This window comes from Lissotriton helveticus, chromosome 6, assembly GCF_964261635.1.
Source record: "Lissotriton helveticus chromosome 6, aLisHel1.1, whole genome shotgun sequence".
NCBI classification, from domain to species: Eukaryota; Metazoa; Chordata; class Amphibia; order Caudata; family Salamandridae; genus Lissotriton; species Lissotriton helveticus.
In genome coordinates this window covers 236,737,144-236,758,674 of record NC_136067.1, presented here as the reverse complement: position 1 = coordinate 236,758,674, position 21,531 = coordinate 236,737,144, and the positions used below count along the sequence as shown (strand labels likewise).

At 39.5% G+C, this 21,531-nt stretch overlaps 1 protein-coding gene across 1 annotated transcript in view; it reads left to right on the top strand.

The window, feature by feature from the left end:
* LOC144762471 (adhesion G protein-coupled receptor F5-like) overlaps nucleotides 1-11,236 on the top strand; it is a 937,058-nt gene extending 925,822 nt beyond the window's left edge. The window contains exon 26 of the mRNA XM_078647684.1: nucleotides 8,526-11,236. Coding sequence (XP_078503810.1) covers nucleotides 8,526-8,602 — 77 coding nt within the window. The 3' untranslated portion in view covers nucleotides 8,603-11,236. The remainder of the gene's footprint in view (nucleotides 1-8,525) is intronic.
* The last annotated feature ends 10,295 nt before the right edge of the window (nucleotides 11,237-21,531 follow it).

Sequence of the window (21,531 nt, the reverse complement as noted above, 5' to 3'; positions counted from 1 at the left end):
GAAAAGACTGAGGTTCTGATTTTTGGCGGTGGGCATGATACTTGGTCTAAAGATTGGTGGCTGGACTCCCTGGGGGATTGCCCTCTTCCATCCCTCTCGGCTAGGAACCTTGGGGTCCTGATCGATACTTCCCTCTCATTTGACCTTCAGGTTAACAGGACGGTATCCACATGTTGTGGGATCATTAGGATCCTTAGAAAGATAGGTTCATATCTCTCTTTTGATGGAAGAAAGCAGGCGACGATATCCTTAGTATCATCAAGATTGGACTACTGTAATGCACTATACGTGGGCATGAATAAGAGCTCTGTCCATCGGTTACAGATGGTCCAGAATGCGGCAGCCAGGTTGGTGCTTAATCTTCCCAGGCTCTCTTCAGTTACCCTGGCGAGGAAATACCTTCACTGGCTGCCCATTCAGGCAAGGATCTCGTTTAAGCTTCTCTGCCTAGCCCATGGGGCCATCTATGGCTCGGGGTCGGAGGGTATCAGGTCCCTTCTTGTTCCTTACCTTCCAACTCCTTTTTCAAAGCCTACATTGGCTTCCAATTAAAGAGAGAGTGGAATTTAAGAGTTTGTGTACAGCTCATAAGACCATCTATGGTAAGGCTCCGGCCTACATCAAGGAGCGCCTACAACTGTACTGCCCGGCGAGATCACTTCGGTCCTCGGACTCGCAGTTGTTGACCTGCTCTCGCTATAGGTTAGCGACGAAGGGAGGCAGAGCCTTCTCAGTATTGGTTCCCCAGTTGTGGAACAACTTGCCTGGAGGGCTGCGTGAGGAAGGAAACCTCTTAAGATTTCGAAAGAGCCTGAAAACGCTATTGTTCAGGAGAAGCCTGAGCATGGCATAATCCAATGCTATCTTTTGCTCTGACCCTGTTATGTTATTGTCCTGTACCATCTTTTCCGGGCGCTTAGAGACCTGCAGGTGATTAGGCGCGGTATAAAATTAAAATAACAATAACAATAACAATAACAATAACTAGAGCTCTTCGATCCTCCACCAAAAAACTCCTCGAGTGCCTAGATTTGCCAAGGCCAGATGGGAGGGGAAAGCTTTTTCCTCTCTGCTTCCTAAGCTCTGGAACTCCCTTCCCCTCGATTTGATGGCCCAACCATCTCTGGCTTTATTTCGCAAGGATTTAAAAACTTGGTTGTTCGGTGAGGTCTACTTCTTAGCCATGGATCCGGTAACTTTGAGACTCGCTGTTTTTATTTGTGGCTTTGCCTTGCGCCTTGATGCCCTTGGGCTAAGTTGCGCATTATAAATCTCGTTTCATTTATTCATTCACATTGCCCCGGGGTTCAGCCTTACTGCTCGTGTCACGTTGCCAAGGGGGTGAGCAGGGGTTATCTTTGGAGTGTAACTTCCTTGCCCTGACTAGAGTGGTGGTTTCTGCATGACTTTGGCGCACGCCTCAGCCAACCAGAAATCCCATTTCTAACAATATTTCATTTGAATAGTAGTAATTCGGAGGATGTGGTTAGAAGCAGTCTTTAGGCTTTGCCAGTTGCCAGCAAAACCTATCAACCCAAAACCTTTTTTAAATCCTAGTCACAATCTGCGTAGTCCAAGGTGATGGTGTTTGTGTCGATCCCAGTACATTTTCTTTACCAGAATACTTTCTAAACTACAATACTATGCCTAACGTTTCCTAAATACCTCTCACTCTCTGGGCGGTGGCTGCAGTATTTGAGCGCAATGTCAACTGGCAAATAAGGAATCCTACCAGACCCAGGGTGTTTGTTGTGGAATGCGTTAATCGCAGTATGGATTTGTATACAGGGTGCTCTATAGATGGCATAAATATGTTAAAAAAATGTTACCTTGTAGTTTCTAGTGGGGGCGGGGGGGGGGAAGCTGCAACCTAGGGCCCGTGATTGGATTGGACACAGAAAAAATGCATGCTCCAGAAATTTTGAAAACCAGATACTTTGGGTAATCCAGGATCGTGAGGCTTGTATAAATCTTACCATTTTTTCTTATCCAGAATGCTCTATAAATGTCAAAGTATGTGCAGAAAAATGTCCTCATATATATGTGACAAAAACATTTTGGAACTTGCATCCAACAGCAAAAGTCCATTATACCCACAAGTCTGATGAAAACAGTATCCCACATTTGTGCATGGCCTATCGCACTAGAAAGGAACCAGTACAATTTTGGCCTGTGTGAGCCAGTGGTAGTATCAATTGATCTTTACTTGTTTAAGATTTGGTCCATTCTGGTTACATATGTTGTGCCCACCTTGGGCCCAGCCAAACGTGAGTCACTTTTTTTTTTCTTGGGAGACTCGGTGGAACACAAAGTGGTAAAATGTTTTTGGCTGAAAATGCCCAATATTTCTGTCACGTAAATATGGGCAAAATTGTTATTTTCAACCCAGTCTCAAACATTTGTACAAAATTCTGGGTTAGGAAATATGCTGAGATCCATTCAGGCCCACACCATCTTCGATTCCCCATAGTCTCAAGTTTTCAGAAATGCCCATGGTTAGCAGGGTTTTCTGGTTAGTGGTAGAGCCCAGCCCATTTTTGCAGCCATCTGTCATGGAAAAAAAGTAGATTTTCTTTTTTTTTCTGTACTGTTTTGTTATTTGCAGGGTTTTCGTGGCAAGACATCATACAGGGACCCAATCAGGCAGTGCACTTCTGGATTCTACTGGGTCCTTAGGTTTCAGAAATGCCCTGGGATGATTGGCTTCCCTGAATGTCCTATCCCCTGGCGTGAAGGGATACTGTTCGATGCCAATATGAGCTAGCCCCCAACCCCATACATAATAAATAAAAGTCATTTGTATTGTCTATTGGTGCGTTCTTTCCCCTGGGTGTGCAAATTGGGATTAGACTCCTTATTATGGCTCCAAGGTGGGCAGCAAGACTGCCTGGACCCCTATGTTAGAGGGTAGCATCCTGATGTCAATATAGGCTACCACAACTCATACATAATTATAAAAAACAAGCACTGGCATAGCCAATAGCTCTCCCTTTTGGGACCTTATAAGTATTTAGTTATGCAGCACAATATCCTTGGTGCATCTACATCAATTGTTGCATGGCTAAACACTTATAAGGTTCCAAAGGCGAGACCAATTGGCTATGCCAATGCTCTTTTTCTTTTTGACCCCGCATATCATTGACCAACCTATGTTATTTGCGTCACTCATACAATGCCATATTATCTTTTCAATTTACTTTTTGTGTACTTTTCCTGACTGTGAAAAGGATACAGTGCTTTATTATTTACAAAAGTACTGGATACATATTCATGTCAAGATGGCAATAAAAAAACAAAAAAAAAAAAAACTTTGGCATAGCCAATAGGTCTCGCCTTTGGGACCTTATAATTGTTTAGCCATGCAACAGTTGGTGTTGTTGCACCAAGGATATTGTGCTACATAACTGAATGCTTATAAGGTCCCAACTACGAGACCTATTGGCTATGCCAATGCTTGTTTAACTCCTAACCACTCTAGGACCGTACTACCTTCTCAAAGAATGCAAACTCGCAAAATTAACAGCATAAACATTTTGGTTAACCCAACGAGCTTGCCTTTCAGCACTAAAAGATGATCTAGAAGAAATGTCTTTAACACTGTGCAAAATTTTATTGAGGTGTGTGTGAAATTATTCCTGCAAAACATTAAACATGCCTACATGGGCAGTGGGAAATGTGCCATTCGTTTGTCACTTTTGACATTTTCTACTTTAAATAAGTAAAGAAAACCTGTCATTTAGTTCACCCCTTAACTGATGAGCCTTTCCCCTCCCCAAGTGCTGACCCCTTTTTTGGTTACTTGGAGTAGTTTGCTCTCATACAGTCATAGTTGTTTAGTCCATATAAGGTTTTCACTCCAAATTTGCGTCTTTTATGTCCAATATCCTAGGGATTCTAAAGATACCCATGGCTTCTGGATTCCCCCGGAGGAGGCCTAGAAAATAGGCAAGATATAGGTACATTTTGAGTTTTTGGGTAAAAATAGGAAAACCTTTTTTTTCTCTAAAATGGCCTCAACAAGTAGCACTCTTCCCAGCTTTCAGGAGCATGCAGAGCTGAATCAAAGAGGTTGCCCATTTTTTGTGATTTCATCCAGGAAAACTGTTGATTTCAGAAAGGTAGACAAAATCCTGAATTTAGCAAGGGGTCATATGTGTAATTCCCTCAGGGTTTTCACGCTAACTGTTGAACTCAATATTAAAAATGCGTATAAAAATGCAGCCATTTGTGACATTTTCATCAATACCTTTTTGTTACAATTGGAGATTTATAAAAGCAATATACCATTATGTCAGCTAGATCCTTCTGGTTGCTAGGATATATAGGGTTGGCAGGTTCTCAGAGGATGCTAGGTACCCGGAGCCAGCAACTGAGTGAACTGTACAATGTTTTTTCATTGTGTATTGAGTATAGACCGATTTATATGATAAAATATGTAGAGTGAAAAGTGGGTATCAAGGGAACCTATGTATTTCTGAAATGGGCCCAAAATATAGAGTTTACCAGCAGTAGCTAGTTGTACATCGTTGAATTTGTGGGTACCCATCCTAACATTGGATTCAGAGAAAACATTTAAAATGGCTTCTTTCTTACACACTGGCTTACATTTGGAAGGCAAACATGCAGAAAAATGCAATTGGTAGTAGCACATGTTTACTATTCTATATCTACAAACATCATCTAATAAAAATGGAATCACACTTGTATAGGTTGGCCTAGTGCCCACAACAGAAAACAGGCCAAAATGCAATGTGGATGCATTCCATTTTTCCACAAAAAAATGACCCATTGTCTGCAATGGCAGCAGCTGTGGATTCTGGGCCGTATCTTAGATAGGGAAGACTAGCAAACCTGTAGATTTTTGAACACTAGACACCTATGGGAATCATGGACAGGGTGATTTGTGTAGCTCCCATCAGATTTCTTGCTTACCTAGAACCCCTTGCAAACCTTTAACTTTGTCTAAAAAACACATTTTCCTCACATTTCTGTTTTGGAATGTCCCTCTCTTGAATGTCCCTCTCTGTCACTCAGTATCTTTGGATTACAAGAATCAGTAGTGTTATGGCTGGCATCAGATGAGGATATCTGGTACCTGGTGTCCATGTGCTGGCCTGCCATGTCACCAAATGCATGGGACGGGGTACTGTCACCCTGGGGTGAGCTCACCTGCTTGGGTGGTTGAAGAATGTCACCTGTAGTCACCGGAACAGCTGCCATATCTTTAGCTGCATTCCATCTCACTCATACGCAGCTGAAAAAGTAAACCTTCGTAAAATGTTGCATGTATGATTGGTAATCCTCACAAGCAATGACCAATGGAAGGTAGCCTAAGGCAACCAGGTGCAGTTAGGGCCTGACCCACATACACTTTCCATGTAATGTTTATGACTGAAGGTGTTGACTACGCCACACCTAAAAAGTGGCACTCCTGACTGCACCAGACCTAAAAAGTGGCAATCATCGTAGTGGATATTTTTAGAAGAGGGAACAACCTAAGATCAGTAAGCAATATCAGAGAAAAGGAGATTAAATGAGAACCACCACAGTAGCGAGAATATCACCAATAGCCATGAAGAGAAGTAATAACCCTTGACCTCAAACATTCGAAAATAATAGTCATAATTTTTCCTGAATCTTTGAGTGTACTTCAGCTTCTGTTTCATCTCATATTTATCTTCACATACCAGTCATAATGTTCTTGCTTCCCGTTGTTACTGCCTCTTATGACATATAAATGATACACATATTGTTTAATTCACTGACTACTTTCACGCATAGGCTAAAAGTGGCCAAAGGCTTAATAAAATTGTTATAAAAAATTTAATATTGAAGATAACATCAGGACAAGCGTTAGAACAGTGGTGGAATAAGACCTTAGGTGTGGCCACAATAGTTAGCTGTTTTCGGAAAATGCCTTTGTTTACATTATCTTCTTTTGGCTACATCTTCCTTCCAGGAGCTCAAAACCTTGACTTTGTTTATTTGGCTCAATTTTAGTCTTGAGCCCTTTCTCCTCCTCTCTCACTGTGCTCCACAGCAATACAGTCTTTTGGATTAAGCATGTTTGGCATTCTCTCTCTCAATGTTACCTTCTCTTGGTGTGCATTCTTTTGTCAAAATGGCCATATCTCAAACAAACGTGTCAAAACCCTTCTACTCTTTTCTCTCATTAAGACTTCAATGTATCTGCACATTCCCCCGACTGTAGGATGACCACATTAGATAGATATAGACAATTGATTTGTAGATATTTTCTTCACAAACACATCTTTTTTCAAGTTTAAAGCACTTAAAGCACAGAGTACATGTTTAGTAAAACTAGTCAGTTCAGAATGCCGCCTCTGATCCTATTGCCTTTAAAGGGTTGCAGTTGTCATTAGGGCCTATTCACAAAGTAAATTGCTGCCGAAGTGCATCATTTTATTTTACATATTCTTTTTATTAAACAAGCTCATCATACAGTACAAGTCTGAAACGTCGTCGTGAGCACATAATCAATATTTCACATGTGTATTACATTGTAAGACGGTTGGGACATATTTCCAGTACAGTTCAAGGGTTATCTGGCGACACTCCGTTTATGCGGGAGGGGAGCCGCTTCCCAACCCATCCCAGAACATTGTAATTGTTACAGCACTCAGGGGATTCATGATCCAAATGACATACTCCCGCGAAGGGGTCCATATCTTTTACCACATCCTGTTGGAATGTCCCGTGAAGTTCATAATTTGTGCCTGCGAAGAATGCACGTCAGGATTTTGGTATTTAGAAAAAATATTGGTGTAAAAATATTGTGAGGACCAAATATCATGTCAAGAATATGGAGGATACTAATATTGTGAAGATAAGTTTCTATAGGTAAGCAAAGTTTTACTATATATAACTCCACATATATGTACCTTAATGGTATTTATATATTTATATATCTTGAAGGTCCGAAAATCTATACTTACCTTCTGGCTATTTTGGTCCTTGATATTTTTACCATACTATTTTGTCCACACAATAATTTGATTTCCAATATTCTGCCTGTGATCCAGGGAGTCCTAACAGGCATAATTCATTTGCTACATCATATATTTTTGCTATGATTGCAAAGAAATCTGCACTTGTTAATCCCACTAATGAGGTGGGAAGTACGCATTCCAAGGCATGGTTTGTCTTAAAACTTTTGGAGTGCTAACAAAAATGTAAATTTCTGGGCATTCTCAAACTCTTCTTTGTTCTACCCTAAAATTGGTCTGAGATTTGCTCAAATCAAGTGCTACAGTAATCCCCCTTTATGGATAGCAAGGGGAACATATCACTCACATATTTCTCTGGGTATTGTAAAGAAAGCACTTTTTCAGCAGATAATCTTTCCCAGCAGAGAAAGAAATTGTGAATTTGCTCAGGGGGGTGCATTCTTGCTGTGCGGAGTTCTATAGTCTATAAATCCACACAGGCAATTGGTCATTATTGGGCTGTCACATGACATGCCCCTTGGTTCACTTGGACACCTGTGCCTGAGGAAGCTTTCCAGGTATGCTACTGGTCACATTTGTGAATAGGAAGACAAGTAAATGTACATTTATACTTAACTATAAATCTCTGCCCCTACTTACACAGTTCTCTTGCTGAATGGACCCCTTTGTTTCCTTTCATCTATCACTCAATGTCATTCATTGGGGCTGATTAAAACAATATAAGCTGTTCTATTGCAGGACCAAAAAAGGCCAGTAAACGTAAATTAAGCGCCATAAGCGTAGCTACCATTGGTGCAACAGGTACATTGGCACTGGGGCCCAGATCCCTAAGTAACACGTTGAACCCTAATTGTTCTACCCAAACAGCTGTAAAAGGTGTCATTTTCTTGCTTGCACCAGGATCCATCCATCCCTGAAACTCTATTTTCTTATCTTATGTGACTATCTCTCTATTGTTTCTCATATGTGAATATCTCTCTTATCCATTTGCACCAGGTGAAAGATTTGACAGAATCTGAACCTTGGTGGCGCATGTTTCTGTTTATCATGCTGGGATAAAGAGTGCCTTTGGCATACTGAATATACCAGCAGTACTTCTTTTGAAGATTTAATTTTTCATGCTCTTCATTTAAATACAAATTTGGTAGATCCTGGCTTGAGGTAATCGAAATTTAGAAGTGTAGCTACTCACTCTGTAAAGTACCTGTTTGATGCTAGGAAGTGCCGGTTCACTCCCATTTAAATGTATTGCAACAATGCTTAAACGTGTAGGTACTCTCCCTCTCAAATTAAAGAATTACTGAGTACTAGACAGCACCTCAAGCCACCCAATTGCGTTTTAGATTTATCAGTTCTGAGGTGGCAGTAAAAACACTTGCAGGTTCATGCGTTGAGAGGTCATCATCTTTAACTATACTCGAGTGCTTTGTATTTTTGGCAACTTATTTGTGATGGAAAACCTCTAAACAAACAACGAAGCAAATAACTGCAATCAGAATGGTATCTTGACAGCTCTTATGTAACTACCTAAACATTTTTTTTTTTATTCTTTTGCAGGAGCCTATAATCCTTCTTCTGATTTCCAGCCCTCTTCAAATGAAGATTCATCACATTATTATTCAACATTGCAGTAGAAAGAAGATTTACATTGATATCTCTATTGAATGATGAAGAAGAGTCCTCAAATAATTCCCTTACTGGACTACTCAGCCCTCTACCAACTTGATTAGGTTGAAATTATGAAATATATAGGAATTGTCAGATGGGACATTAGTCTCATGTATACCATGAAAGAAGAGTTTATTGTGCACATGCCAAGGGAAGCTTGTATGAACTGGACCATTTGGAGGAAAATGGTCTCTCCCACCAATTTAAGGGTTCATGGGCTTCTCGAAAGAAACAATCTCTGATCACTGTGTCAATGGATAAACCTAAAATATTCTTCAGGCAGTGAAATGGGCAGTAAATGTTTACATTTGAATAGGTAAGAAAGGGACAGGGACAGCAATGACGTATGGAATATATCAATTTCAGTTCAGGGCTTTACAGGGACTCCAGACATTTGTCAAGAATGCAGGAAAGAGAGGGAGATATTTACTAACTTTCAAGCAAAGGTGCTGCACTGCATGAAGGAGAGAGAGCAGAATTGCTCCATATATGTAAGTTATGGAGTATTTTTTCTCCCTCCTTGCGCTGACACACTGTGTGCTGCCTAGTGTCAATGCAGGCCCTCTTGCACCATCATCCAAGGGTGTCTACATTAGGTACAGGATTGGTGTGTGCAGGAAGGGATACCTTCCTGCACAAAAATAACCATTCAAGGCACTTTCCTATTTTTATGTGTGCTGCGTGGAAATAATGGGGAGACATAAATATATTTCTCTTCCCTGCGCCTCACTGGGGAAGTCATAGCATTTTGACGCATTCCCAGATTTACTAAATCTGTGACTGCACCAAAAAACATGGATGGATACAAGCAATTCCACGTGTTCGCGGAATTTCTGCGTGTTCACTGAGATTTTTTACTGTTTCGCGGAGATTAGCGTAACGCGATTATGCAAATACCGTCCACCCCTAGTTGTAATACATTTCTTTACAATGCCAAGCAAGGTGGCGCACATCGCTCCTTTGCGTGTCTTTGCAAATATTACTGAAGCCTTATTACTAAGGCTTGATGAATCTGGGACATCATTAGAAATTGCTGCACATTAAACCCCCTGCATCTCTAGCTTTGTCCGTCTGTATAGAGTTGTTTATCAGAGCTTTACATATTTTTAAAATTAATAATAGTTTTAAAACATTTGTTCAGGTGTACAGGAGAAACTCTGATTTAATGTTTCCCTCTCTGTTTTGATCAGATGTGGCACATATTGACATTAATTTCAAAGAGGTGGTTTACCGTCATCTATTATTCTAATTACAGTTCGCCTGATGACATTTTAGATCTAAGAAGAGTTGCTGCAGTCTTTGACAAAGCTTTTTTGCATTTAGGCTTTGAGTTACCTCAGGTCATCATTGGTTATTACTAGGGAAACTAATGGGAACATATTTGGCTTTGAAGATGTGAATAGTTAGAGTTGTACTGTGTACCATGACTCTGATGTATGTTTTCCAAAAGATGTGCTAAAAAATATTAATCACTATGACAGCATCCTCTGCTATTTTTCATACCACACAGGCACTAGTAGAAAGTACAAGAAAGTAGTAGTCCTGTCATTGTATATTATTCTCATATCTTTCGCCTTTCATGGCTTTAGAGAATGCTGGAGGAAGAACAAGTGTATAGATGGGGAAAGATCATCAGGTTTGCACATCTTCAGGGGACTGCGTCAGTAGGTACATGTCTGTAGCAGATGGGAGGGTTGCTAGTGGAACATGTACACAGTTGTATTGGGTGTGTCAGGAAAGATTAACAAATAAATATGTCACATAGAGGCTAGGCAGGTCAGGATCACTGAATATGTAAATATATAAGTGTTTGGGGATTAGTATTACAAAGTGTTTGTGTATGCACATATGTGGGGTTAAAGTATAAAGATAATACAGTTAGTTCTATCAACTATTGGAACCTAGAGGGCGAGATCATCCGATCCAAAGATATATTTTTGGAATGTAACAAATATCAGTCTATTTATGGCTGGCGTGATAACAAATAACATTAGACTAGCTTAATTTGTTTCATGGACACTGTACACAATGTTCACGTTTCTTATGTGTGCACAACGTGCCTGCAAATGTCACACCTTGGTGTTTTCATCCTCTTTCAACCTGCTGTTTCCTTCACTGAGATAGAAGTCTCTGTACATTTGTCTGAACCAGCTCAGTAGTAAAGAGAAGTGAAACATCTCTAATAACTCTTCAACCTCCAAGGAGCGTTTTGTGATCACCTGCAATTTCAATTGAGGAGACACTGTTGTCTTTTATTGTTGGGGTTGTTTGAGCAACGCTGCTATTTTTCGACCGCTATGTATGTTTTTAAAAAGCTAGCGCAATCCCCCAACAGCACATTTTCTCTTACTTGTTTCTTGCAGTCCTGCGACGTTCGTCATGGCCCTTCGGTGACGCATACTTCTATTCTGTTGGAAGATATTTGGGGGGGCACTGGTCTACCGTGAGCCATCCGGCAAGGCGCTAGAAACGTGCTGCCATCTTGAGAGTGGTGGTTCTGTAATTTTTGACTCTCTGCTTCGCCATCCACGTTGCCAACCATTTTGCTCCTCCTCAATAAAATTTTACATATGCGGGAAGTCGCACATGTGTCAGTCTCAGCACCGCTTCGCCTTTCATGGACGTCTACCGATGTTTGGATGTCTATTGCAGTTTGAGAATCTCTATCTTCTGACACTTCTTTTCTGCAGTCTGTGAAAGGGTAGTCTACAATATGTGGTTTTAAACTTTTCTTCGTCTCCTCATTGCAACGCCTCTTTATAGGTCTTAGTGCTGTCTTTTACTGTCTTTGGTAGCTTCACAAGCCCATGTTTCTCAACCAGCCAAACAGTACTTATGTCTTCAGTTGGCCTTGTTTGCCGTTTTCAATGGAGGTCTTTTCACGTGGCTCATCATTATTCTGTATTGAAACTGCCATGTGCAATTTATTCTGTATTTGGTTTACTCAGCAATCTGTGTTCGTCTGTTATGATGGGGATTATCATTATGACTTATAATATGGAGACTATTTAAAGCATTGTCATTTGTCACAGCATTAGTCTTTACATGCCATCTAGTACATTTTGTCTCAATGCTTTTACTTACAGGGCTGCCAAGGTCTATTTCTCTGTTCTCTGTATACACTGTTTTGGGTCACTTAGCAAATACCGTCAGACTAGCTCAAATTGAGGCAGCAGCGAGATAAATGTAAATGCCTGTGCTTAGACTGAAATCCCAGCGTTAAGAAACAGGAACTGGTAGGCAGGATTGTAGAACAAGGCAGGACACTTTAAGTAGACGAGACATCCATATAGTAGAGTCACGTTGGGTGGCGCACACATGTAGAAACACACTTCTTCACCAGACAGTTTGGACATTGATGTGTGGCATTGCAGACAGTAAAACTGCCGTACCTTTTTCTGAAGGCACAGCACAAAACACGATGAGTGCGGACGTAGGCTTACCCTCACTGAAGGCACAGCACAGATGACAAAAGTTGGCAGGCTTATACTCACTGAAGGCACAGTACAAGATGAAGAGATAGTGGGGAGTAGACGCCCAAACCTGAATGGGCAGCTCCAGGAGAAGCACTTCCCCAGACGCACAGGAACAACTGGCAGACTGCTGTGGGCCCCAATGAGAGGTCACTGGTGGGGTCGAGGATGCCAGTTGAAGGTAGATGCTTATCTTGAGTTACTGTAGAGTCTGTACTTGGAGTAACTTGAGGGTTGAAGAGGTGATAGATGTGGGTTAGTTTGAAGATTGAGGCCAAAAATTGCAGTAATCACTCAAGGCTGGTTAAGATGTTTTAGGAGTATTTATTGTAGAAATAGTACAAGAGTAATACAACCCCACCAGGAGCATCCAGTGTGGTGCTCATCCCTTCTCCAACTGTGATTTTCATACATCAACATTCCATGTTACATCATCCTTACGGGGTTCCACTGGTGAAGCGGTGGATGATATAAACTGCAATATAGCTAGGATATAACAAACTTTTGTTTTAAAAAAAAGGTGTGCATTTAACTTTAGAAGTGCCCTGCAAACAAGAGTAATCAAGCCATCAACCTAAAACAGAAATGTATATTAATTTCAGAAACTCATACCACCACTCTGTAACACCAGCAACCAACCAGCAATAACCAGCTGTGTGCATTGGCTGATAAACACTGAAATCAACAAGTCCTGCATTGGCTTCGTCTTTCAGACAACTATACTGCAATGTTGAACGTATGTGCTAAATGTAACTATTTGCTTCATGGTGGCCAGAAACACATGAATTCATCATGTTGCCAAGGTGACTGCTTTACTCACCAGTTGCTAGGAGAGATCGCAACAGCCATCAGCCAATCCTTCTGTAGGACAATGGTTTAACCCACTCTTCTATTTCAGTGCTAAACACATCATAAAGCAAATTGGTTGCAAGGATATTATTTTGCCAGCTTCACTTTTTTCTCTTTTCTTAACTGCATGGTCTTAGCACGGTTCAATAGAGCTCACCTCCCTCTCCAAACCTATCACTCAGCAGTCAGCTGGCAGCATCCTGTGGACCAGCAACCTAAGTCCCAGCATGTTCCCTGAGAGCTCGAACTTCTAGAGGTCTGGCTTTAACATGCAAAAAGATGCAAACGCAGGCTATTTCCTTGAGCCAGATTTATTGGTTTTGCCAATGCTTCCTTGCTGTAAATCACGTTTGAACATATAATAATAGAAACAGCTACATGTGGTCCAGGTTACTGTGATTAACAACAAAGTGCTTAATTTAAGCAATATTATCTAAGGGGGAGAGCACCCCGAAATAGTTATTGACCGGTAGAGTGAGAGGGCTCAAGACAAAGCTGAAGACCCCACTCAATACTGGTCAATATCTACCTGATAGTGCCCTCACGCTTGGATAATATTACTATTGTAAATGACACCCTTACAAATGGGAGTATAATTCACTAAATTGTTGAAATATGTTTTTCATTGGACTATTTATTTGAAAGATTAGAATAGGCAGACCTCTTGGGTTTCATTTTATATATATATATATATTTATAATTTCTTGGTGTTATCATATGCATTTGAGGTCTATGTTGAGTTTGAATGTGATTTTAACCCTTCTAAAATGCTGCACCCCCTGGTATTTGGAGAACCATATTTGAGTTAAGACAGATTTCATACGTATCTCACGGAAACTATTAAAAGTGCTCTAGAAGCTAAACTGAGGGCACATTCTCTATAAATTCACAAATATCTTCTGTATCCTTGTGAGATAAATGTCTGGTAATCTATGTAAAGTATGTAATTCCACCAGCAGCAGTCTATCAGTTGATTCCTCAGTGTCCTACTGCAGCTTCACCACGGAGTTCTATTGAAAAACTAGAGTTCTGTATTCATGATATAGTACGTCACTTCAGCTCATCAGAGTGTTGGAATATGAGGTGTGTATAAGGGACCCCAGTACACAGTAAAATAAGGGGTTTCATAATTTGATAGCGATTAGGAGCTGTTGAATTTACAGTTGATCCTATGGAGCTGGATAAAGTAAATGATCAATACAGAGTTAATAAGAAATAAAGTCTGCTGGTTTCATAAATGTGAGGGGAAGTAGGGATTTGTAATATTTTTTAAACAGTTTTAAAGGGGCTAAAAATAGCTAATGAGACATAGCCCTACCTTAGTCTACTATCTCTTTTCCGCATCTCCCACTCTCTGTTGCTTAATATCTCCTTAATTAAAAAATAGTAACATTCTTGTAAGACATTGAAGGCTATATTCAATCTTTCATTTAAATGTCAGCTGAGCTATTTATAATAAATTGATTTGCTGCCCCATTGGTAGTGAGGCACTTCAAATTGGTTGCTGTTTAGACATTGATTTTCTTTCTTTTTAGTTTTGCCTGCATCCTCTTGTAAGTAGTTGCATCTATGTGAATGAATATGCACTGGCTTTAAAATAGTTTTCCTGTGAGTTAAATATAAGGAAATGATAAAAACGAATATATATTCCCTATAAAAATGCTGCTCTTTATAATTTATAAACATCTGCATTCAAAGTTTATTAATTGGACTATATTTCAAAATAGTTACATTGAACTTTGATAAATGATTAGATTTCTATTTTAAAACAGTGAAAACTGTCATTGACTACAGAACCTTCACAGACTTGGAACAGCTTAAATATGTAATATAAATAAATAGAACTGAATGTTTTTAGAGACTCATCTAATCCAGGAACTTGTAGTTTGAGACATAAGACACATTTTCAAGTAAATATTCAGGCCCAGATTTACTAATATTACACAATACACAATACACACTACAGCTACGAAAGTTCCTGCACTGCGTTGTGTAAAAGGTAGAGAGAAAAAGTGTTCCTTAGCTGTACAGATAGGGTGCATTTTTCTCTCTCAGAGCTGGTTCACTTATGATTGCTGTATGCCAATGCACACTTGCAAGGGTTTGTGCATTCTCTAAACCATATATTTGGTACTAGAAAGGGAAACGTCTAGTACAGAAACTATCATATGTAATTTTTCACTGTGTATGTGTGCTGTAAAAAGCAGCAAACATGCAAGGTAGGACGCATACAGAGAAATGAAAGCTTTTGCCCTTGTTATGCCTGCCAAGAGTAGATGCAAGGTTTTGGCACAAACCCTTGTCTACAAATGTCATTAGGTAGGTATTTGCGTACAAATCCATGAATGGTTGCATGGGAATGCCTATGTACCACTACTGGAACATCCCCTTGATGCAAAGTAGTACGAAGTAGCAAATACCACAGCTCTGCATCACTTGTGGAAAATGGTTTTCTTTGGACAGTAAATGACATCCCCGACACTTTGTGCTGAGTTTGCATCACTTTTGTTCGTAAATCTGGGCCTCAGCCTTCTGCACAGGAAAAGTGAATGATTTTAAAGCTGTCTTCTCCAGCATCATATGTCTCCGCACAGACATAATCAGTGACGTTGGTAAATATTTTGGGCCTCATTTATGAAGTTTTGCTGTAGGGAAACGCAGCAGGCCTTCCTGCTGCGCTTCCCTATGGCAAAAGAAAAGGGCAGGAATGTGGCGTATCTATAAGCCAATGCAGGCACCTTTGCACAATGGTGCAAGCATGCCAGTGTTTCGGGGATGATTATTTTAGTACATAAAGGGAAGCCTTTCTGTGCAAAATTAATAACATGAGGCTTTTCCTCTTTCCATGTGTGCTGCAGAAAGGGGGAGGCGTAAGCTTTTGGCACTGCATTAGATTTACGATTTCTCGTAAATCTGGGGCAGTGTCAAAAAGCCATCGATGTTGCTGGGAATGCCCCCAGCAACACACATTGCACGCCCCTTTAACGCAGAACACTGCGGTGAAGGGACTGATATTTATCAGGCAGCATTAAGCCAAAAAAGTGGCTTAGTGCTGCCTGATAAATATCACGCAGGCTTCTGCTCCACGGAACGTCACAAAAAGTGATGGCGCAAGGGGCCTCATAAATGAGGCCCCCTACGTATTGCAACCCAATGTTACCCACAAGCAGCTGTTAATGAAAGAAGGAGTATGATGTTTTGCTCGCATACCAGCTATGAATCATCTGTGTAGATATCATCTAACATGAGCCAAACAATTTGAATATTCCATGAGCACCTCTTCACACTGAAGCTGAAACATGATGCTTTGACAATTTTCTTTATTTTTTATAAATCATTAAAATGTACTGTTAACCTCTATTTTTTACAGGTTTATAATACACTCCAAAAGAAAATATGAATTATGAAAAGCACATATTTTAGCCCTTAAGTAGTGCCAAGCATGCTGTTTTTACAATAGGTGTAGTTGGGTATTTTATGTATTCTTCTCATATTGCTCTTTAAAAGGGACACCAAAACAAAACGTAAATATTTCTCAGATTTCACAACTGCTCCCTTCTAGCTCCTTCACAAAGTCCTTTTACTTTTCTCTAATAAAACTTTAGGTTATAGTGGATGTGCCCTGCGTGTCAGAAAGGACATATAAAAGTTAAAAACATCTCTTGGGCTCTTCAAGACTATAACCTGTAAGAATATTTTAAGTTTTTTTTTTTGTCTTTTACAATAAAAATTCAGAACACTTTAAAAATTGTGTATTGAAAATTGTAAACAATAAACTGATGTAATAGTTTTGCACACACTTTTGGCAATGTTACTTGATAATTTATCAGAGCAGGTTGATATTCTCTTGGGCTTAAATACGCCTAATCAATAATAATACATATGAACGCATATCTGTTAGAAATTATTTGTGTTACAAACACATGACATATTGTTTAAACAGCCAATTTTAAATGGCTAATAAATGATGAGGTTAAAATGTACTTGGCTTTGTACCAATATCCTTAGACATTTTGTTATTAAACACATCTACCCAGGTATATAAAATGTTATCATAAAAAATGCATAGTTCTTGCATAATAACTACAACTATCACATCCAAACTGCATTCAGCGAATTTGTCATAGGAACAGTGTGGAGAATGACTCTAACAGACGAATGCACATCGCCAATATTATGACCATATGAGCTTATGCACAGGCATATATCGACTCACTACTATAGACTGTGTACATAATTGAAGGCATGTACCTCTAATGACAACAATATATCAGGAACAACTGTAACTCAGAGAAAGATTTTATTTTTCTTTACATGCACTGTCAATTTTTCCTCTATCTTTGTACCTCTCTCTCTAAATAAATTGCTTGTATTTTTCTTCTTAAAGGATCGAAGAGGCACAGTGGACAATTATTACACATGTTGAGCTGTTTTTGTACCAGTATTTATATTTGCATTTCAATACTTTTTCACTTATGTGGTATTCACAAGCAGGATCAAATTAGTAAAAAATGCCATTGGGCAAATCGGTTAACTCGCTGTAGATTCCAAAAACAAGAAGTACCAGTTATTTGTTTTTGTACTATTTCTGCGGAAGAGTTGGTGTAATACTGTAGTGATAGTTTAGTAATGTAGGTTAAAAACATGTTTAAAAAACAAACAGCCTATTAATCAAATGCAGCAAGTATGTGAGATATATTAAATTATGTCACAGTTATTAACAGGTGAAAAATTGAATTAAAACTATGAAGTCACTTGAATTAGATACATGTTAAAAATATGTTGGGGTTTCTATATTCTTCGTCATCCACTTAAACATTTATTTAATGCTTGTGAATGTTTCATAGATTTATGTCTTCAGTATATTTCCAGATTAGATTAGATATCTATAAGCACAGATATATAGATTTACAGATTGTGTTTATGGACCTGGCTGTAATCTACCTCTATGTATATTGGCTTACTGTCATTCAGTATACCTCATATCTGTATTTTTTATCATGTTATTTTCACAAATAATTGTGTTTCATGTTTGAATCTAAGCATGTGATTTATGGGTTTGGTTCACCATTATAAAATAAACTTAATGAAATGTCACTGAATTTCTTAATTTTAGATAAAGGTGATTGTTATTGTCTATCTGGAATCACATATAATGCTTCGAAAAAATGTGTATTGTGTCTAACAATTTGCAAAGGAAAATTAAAGGAGACATTTTTAATAATTAAATAGGCATAACATGGTTGGAAATGAGGAGAGTTATGTCTAAACACAGCCCAATTTGTGAAGTATTTCATGTTGTTTTCCGAAGGCCTGGACAAAAATACTATATTCAGTATGAAAAAAATATTGCACGTTTCACTAGTGTTATACGTTTCATAAACCCAAGAAGATGGGTGGACAGATTGAATGTAAATGAAAAAAAAAATACAATAACCACAACAATATTTGCACTTTACAGAGTTATGTTACATGGAAGAAGTGAATGCACTCAAGAGTTTCCTGTAATGGACAGCAAGTGCACATTGCCAGAATATTGATAGTCACCTAAGGGGCTGATCAGAAACCAGATGATTAGAATAACCACACAAGATACACTACATGCAATCCATCCAGGTTTAAATCATGTACATTGTCAGTGGTTATCCTGAAAATGTGACATGAATCCTGCCCGCTTAGACATAAATTTAACTAATTGGTTATAGTGCTTTGGGTTGAGAGAAGAACTGTCCCATGTAGTCATTGAACATAAAGAGTAGAGTAGAAATGCTGCATTCAGTATTCATAACATCCATTGACACAAATATTTAGATTCATCAGTGATGTCACTGACCATGTCATGAGTGATGTAATATGTGAGGTCATAAGCAGTGTATTTCGGGGGCACACGTTATAGTTAGCTCAGCTATCACTGCTGAATTTCACTAGTTTTGTGTGAAATCTGAGACTAACTATAAAGCCCCAGTAAACATTTGTTTTGTCAGTGAATTTGAAAGGTTTATAAAATGTGAATTCCTCACTATATTGTCCCAGTAACATTTGATTTTTGTGTGACTTTCTAAGGTATGTTAAATGCTAATTCCTTACTATAACATCCCAGAAACCTTTGTTTCAGTGAATATCTATGATTTTTTAAATAGTAGTTTTGTTTGCAGAGTGGTGGAGATAGGGAGCTCGGCCTCTGACCAGCTCTCAAGAATCCTGCTGTGTGGGTCTTACTGGAGGTTACAGTGTAAGTGCACTTCCTCCAAGCGAGGCTGGCACTGAGTTAGACCCGCTTCTTTATTCACACTCGGAGGGCATGGTGTCCCACCAGAATGCTGTCTGCAAGGAAGATCGGTCACATCTAAACTCATTGAGAAAGAGTGTTGCTCCTTTATTAGAAATGATGATGTTTGTTTATTTCAGGAGACCTGGGCAGTGGACAAATGTTTCATCGATGGAGTTGTTTCATACAGCGTGGCAGCCCTACCACCAAGATATTCAGGGCGCGCGATGGGGGGGCCTATTGATATTGGAAAAGAGCAACATTTTTGGGACCAATGAATTGCTGAAAGTAGATTCACCTGCTTTTATTGGGGTTATGCTAAAATTCCCAATAGGTATGAAATTGGTGATATTCTATACATATGCTAGGTCGATGCCCTCAACTAGCGAATCTCCGATTATGTCACTTTTAGATGATTTGATTGTTAATTTACAGCAGAATGCTGAAGTGATTGGTGATTTTAATTCCTCATTTGACCCCTCTAATTCTCTTAGTATGATAATAGAAAAGGAGGATGAGGAGTGGGGTATCGCAAGCCTTGAAGACAAACCTCATCACTGTCTCTCTGATATTACCCTACAAATTGCATCAGTGATGGTGTGGCGCAGTCTGACAGCATGTAATGAGAGAGACAGCTCTGGCCAAATGAGAGTTGCTACATTCAAGAGGGTCGATTTTACTAGTGTGATTGACTACATTTTTATGGAGGTCATTCTCTGGCCTCTGCTCTATGATATAGTTTTACTGCATACAGATAGCGTCCATAATGTCCTGATTTTTAAACTTGTAATGAATGACCTATTGAGATCAGTATCTATGCAGAGCACAGTGGTTCCTGAACCTGCTGTGGCCAACAACTACATAAGAGTTTCATGGCCTAGGGTTATGGCCAATGAGAACATTCTTGCTGAGATATATCAGTGATTCATAGACTTTTTATCTATTTATGAGAATTCCCCAGAGGAGGCTATATTATTTATAGATATTCATGGTAGTTTTTTAAACAAATTACAAGTATTTTTTAAATGAAAAATCTAGTGGTAACATGGTAGCCCCTCCCAAAGAACGAAAATGGCATTCGCCAGACTGTAAGCAAGCCAGGGAAGCACTGAGAAGCGGTATTAGGGACCGCAATTGACTCGATATTAGCACAGCCCAAGGGGACTATAAGTGTGCTATTGATCATACAAAAAGGAAGTGGAAGGATGCAAATTGGCAGGACATGCTCCAGGCCTTTAAAATGAATGATGGGTGAACATTTTGGTACATTATTTTAATAGGACGATTGAAAGTTGAGTAAGAATATCCTGCCAGAAAGATGGGAGGAACAATTTGCTAAACTATACTCTCAGGCTCCATTTACAAAACAACCCTATAATGTGTTTGATGAGTGTCTAGAGGGTGATGCAATTAAACTGGGACATGTTAAGATCACTGAGATATTGTTCAGTTTAGAAGACACCCTATCTGCTATAAACATTCTTAAGGCACTAGAAGGCACCCAGACCCGATCGCATCCTTGGTGACCTACATAAATCCGAACCTGGACTGTGTGCTAGTTACGTCAATATCCTCTCTAATGCTTTAGCAATGGGTGGGGGATCCCAGATACCTGGAGGGGGGGTGGAAATAATCCCAATATTTAAAAAGGGAGATGCCATTTGTCCACCTAACTGTAGGTCTAGTAGCCTGGTAGATAACCTTAAAATAAATATTCAACAGACAGATCATAAATAGATTACAAGATAGGATGGAAGTTCGGAGGATTCTGAATAACTTTCAGGCCGGATATCGTGCCAAACTTAGTACTTTGGATCAGGTTTTTAAGTTTGCCCTCCTCTACTGGAAATGTATTTTGCCGGGTATCGAAAAACTCTATGTGGCATTTGTGAACCTGCGTGCTGCATTAGCATTGATACCTAGGGAGTGTCTTTGGAGAGTACTAGTAGATATCGGAGTCCCATGGGGGTTAATTGAACTGCTATCTAATTTACATGAAAATAACTATGCACAAGTTAGGTGGGGCAGTGCAGGTGGGTTGACATAGCACATCCCAGTTGCAAGAGGGGTTTGGCAGGGGTGTGTTCTGGCCCCCACCTTGCTCACCTTATATAGAAACTATACGGTTGAGGAACTGACAAAATGTGGTAACGATTCTCCTACTCTCAACAGGGTTAAAACACCAATACATCTGTTTGCAAGAAGCTCTCCTGCATTCTGCTGCATAGTACAGAAGCTACCAGGAGGGCCACTTGGCCCACAAGATCCCTCTGGAGTAAAGTGGACTTCATCCCCCAACCATTAG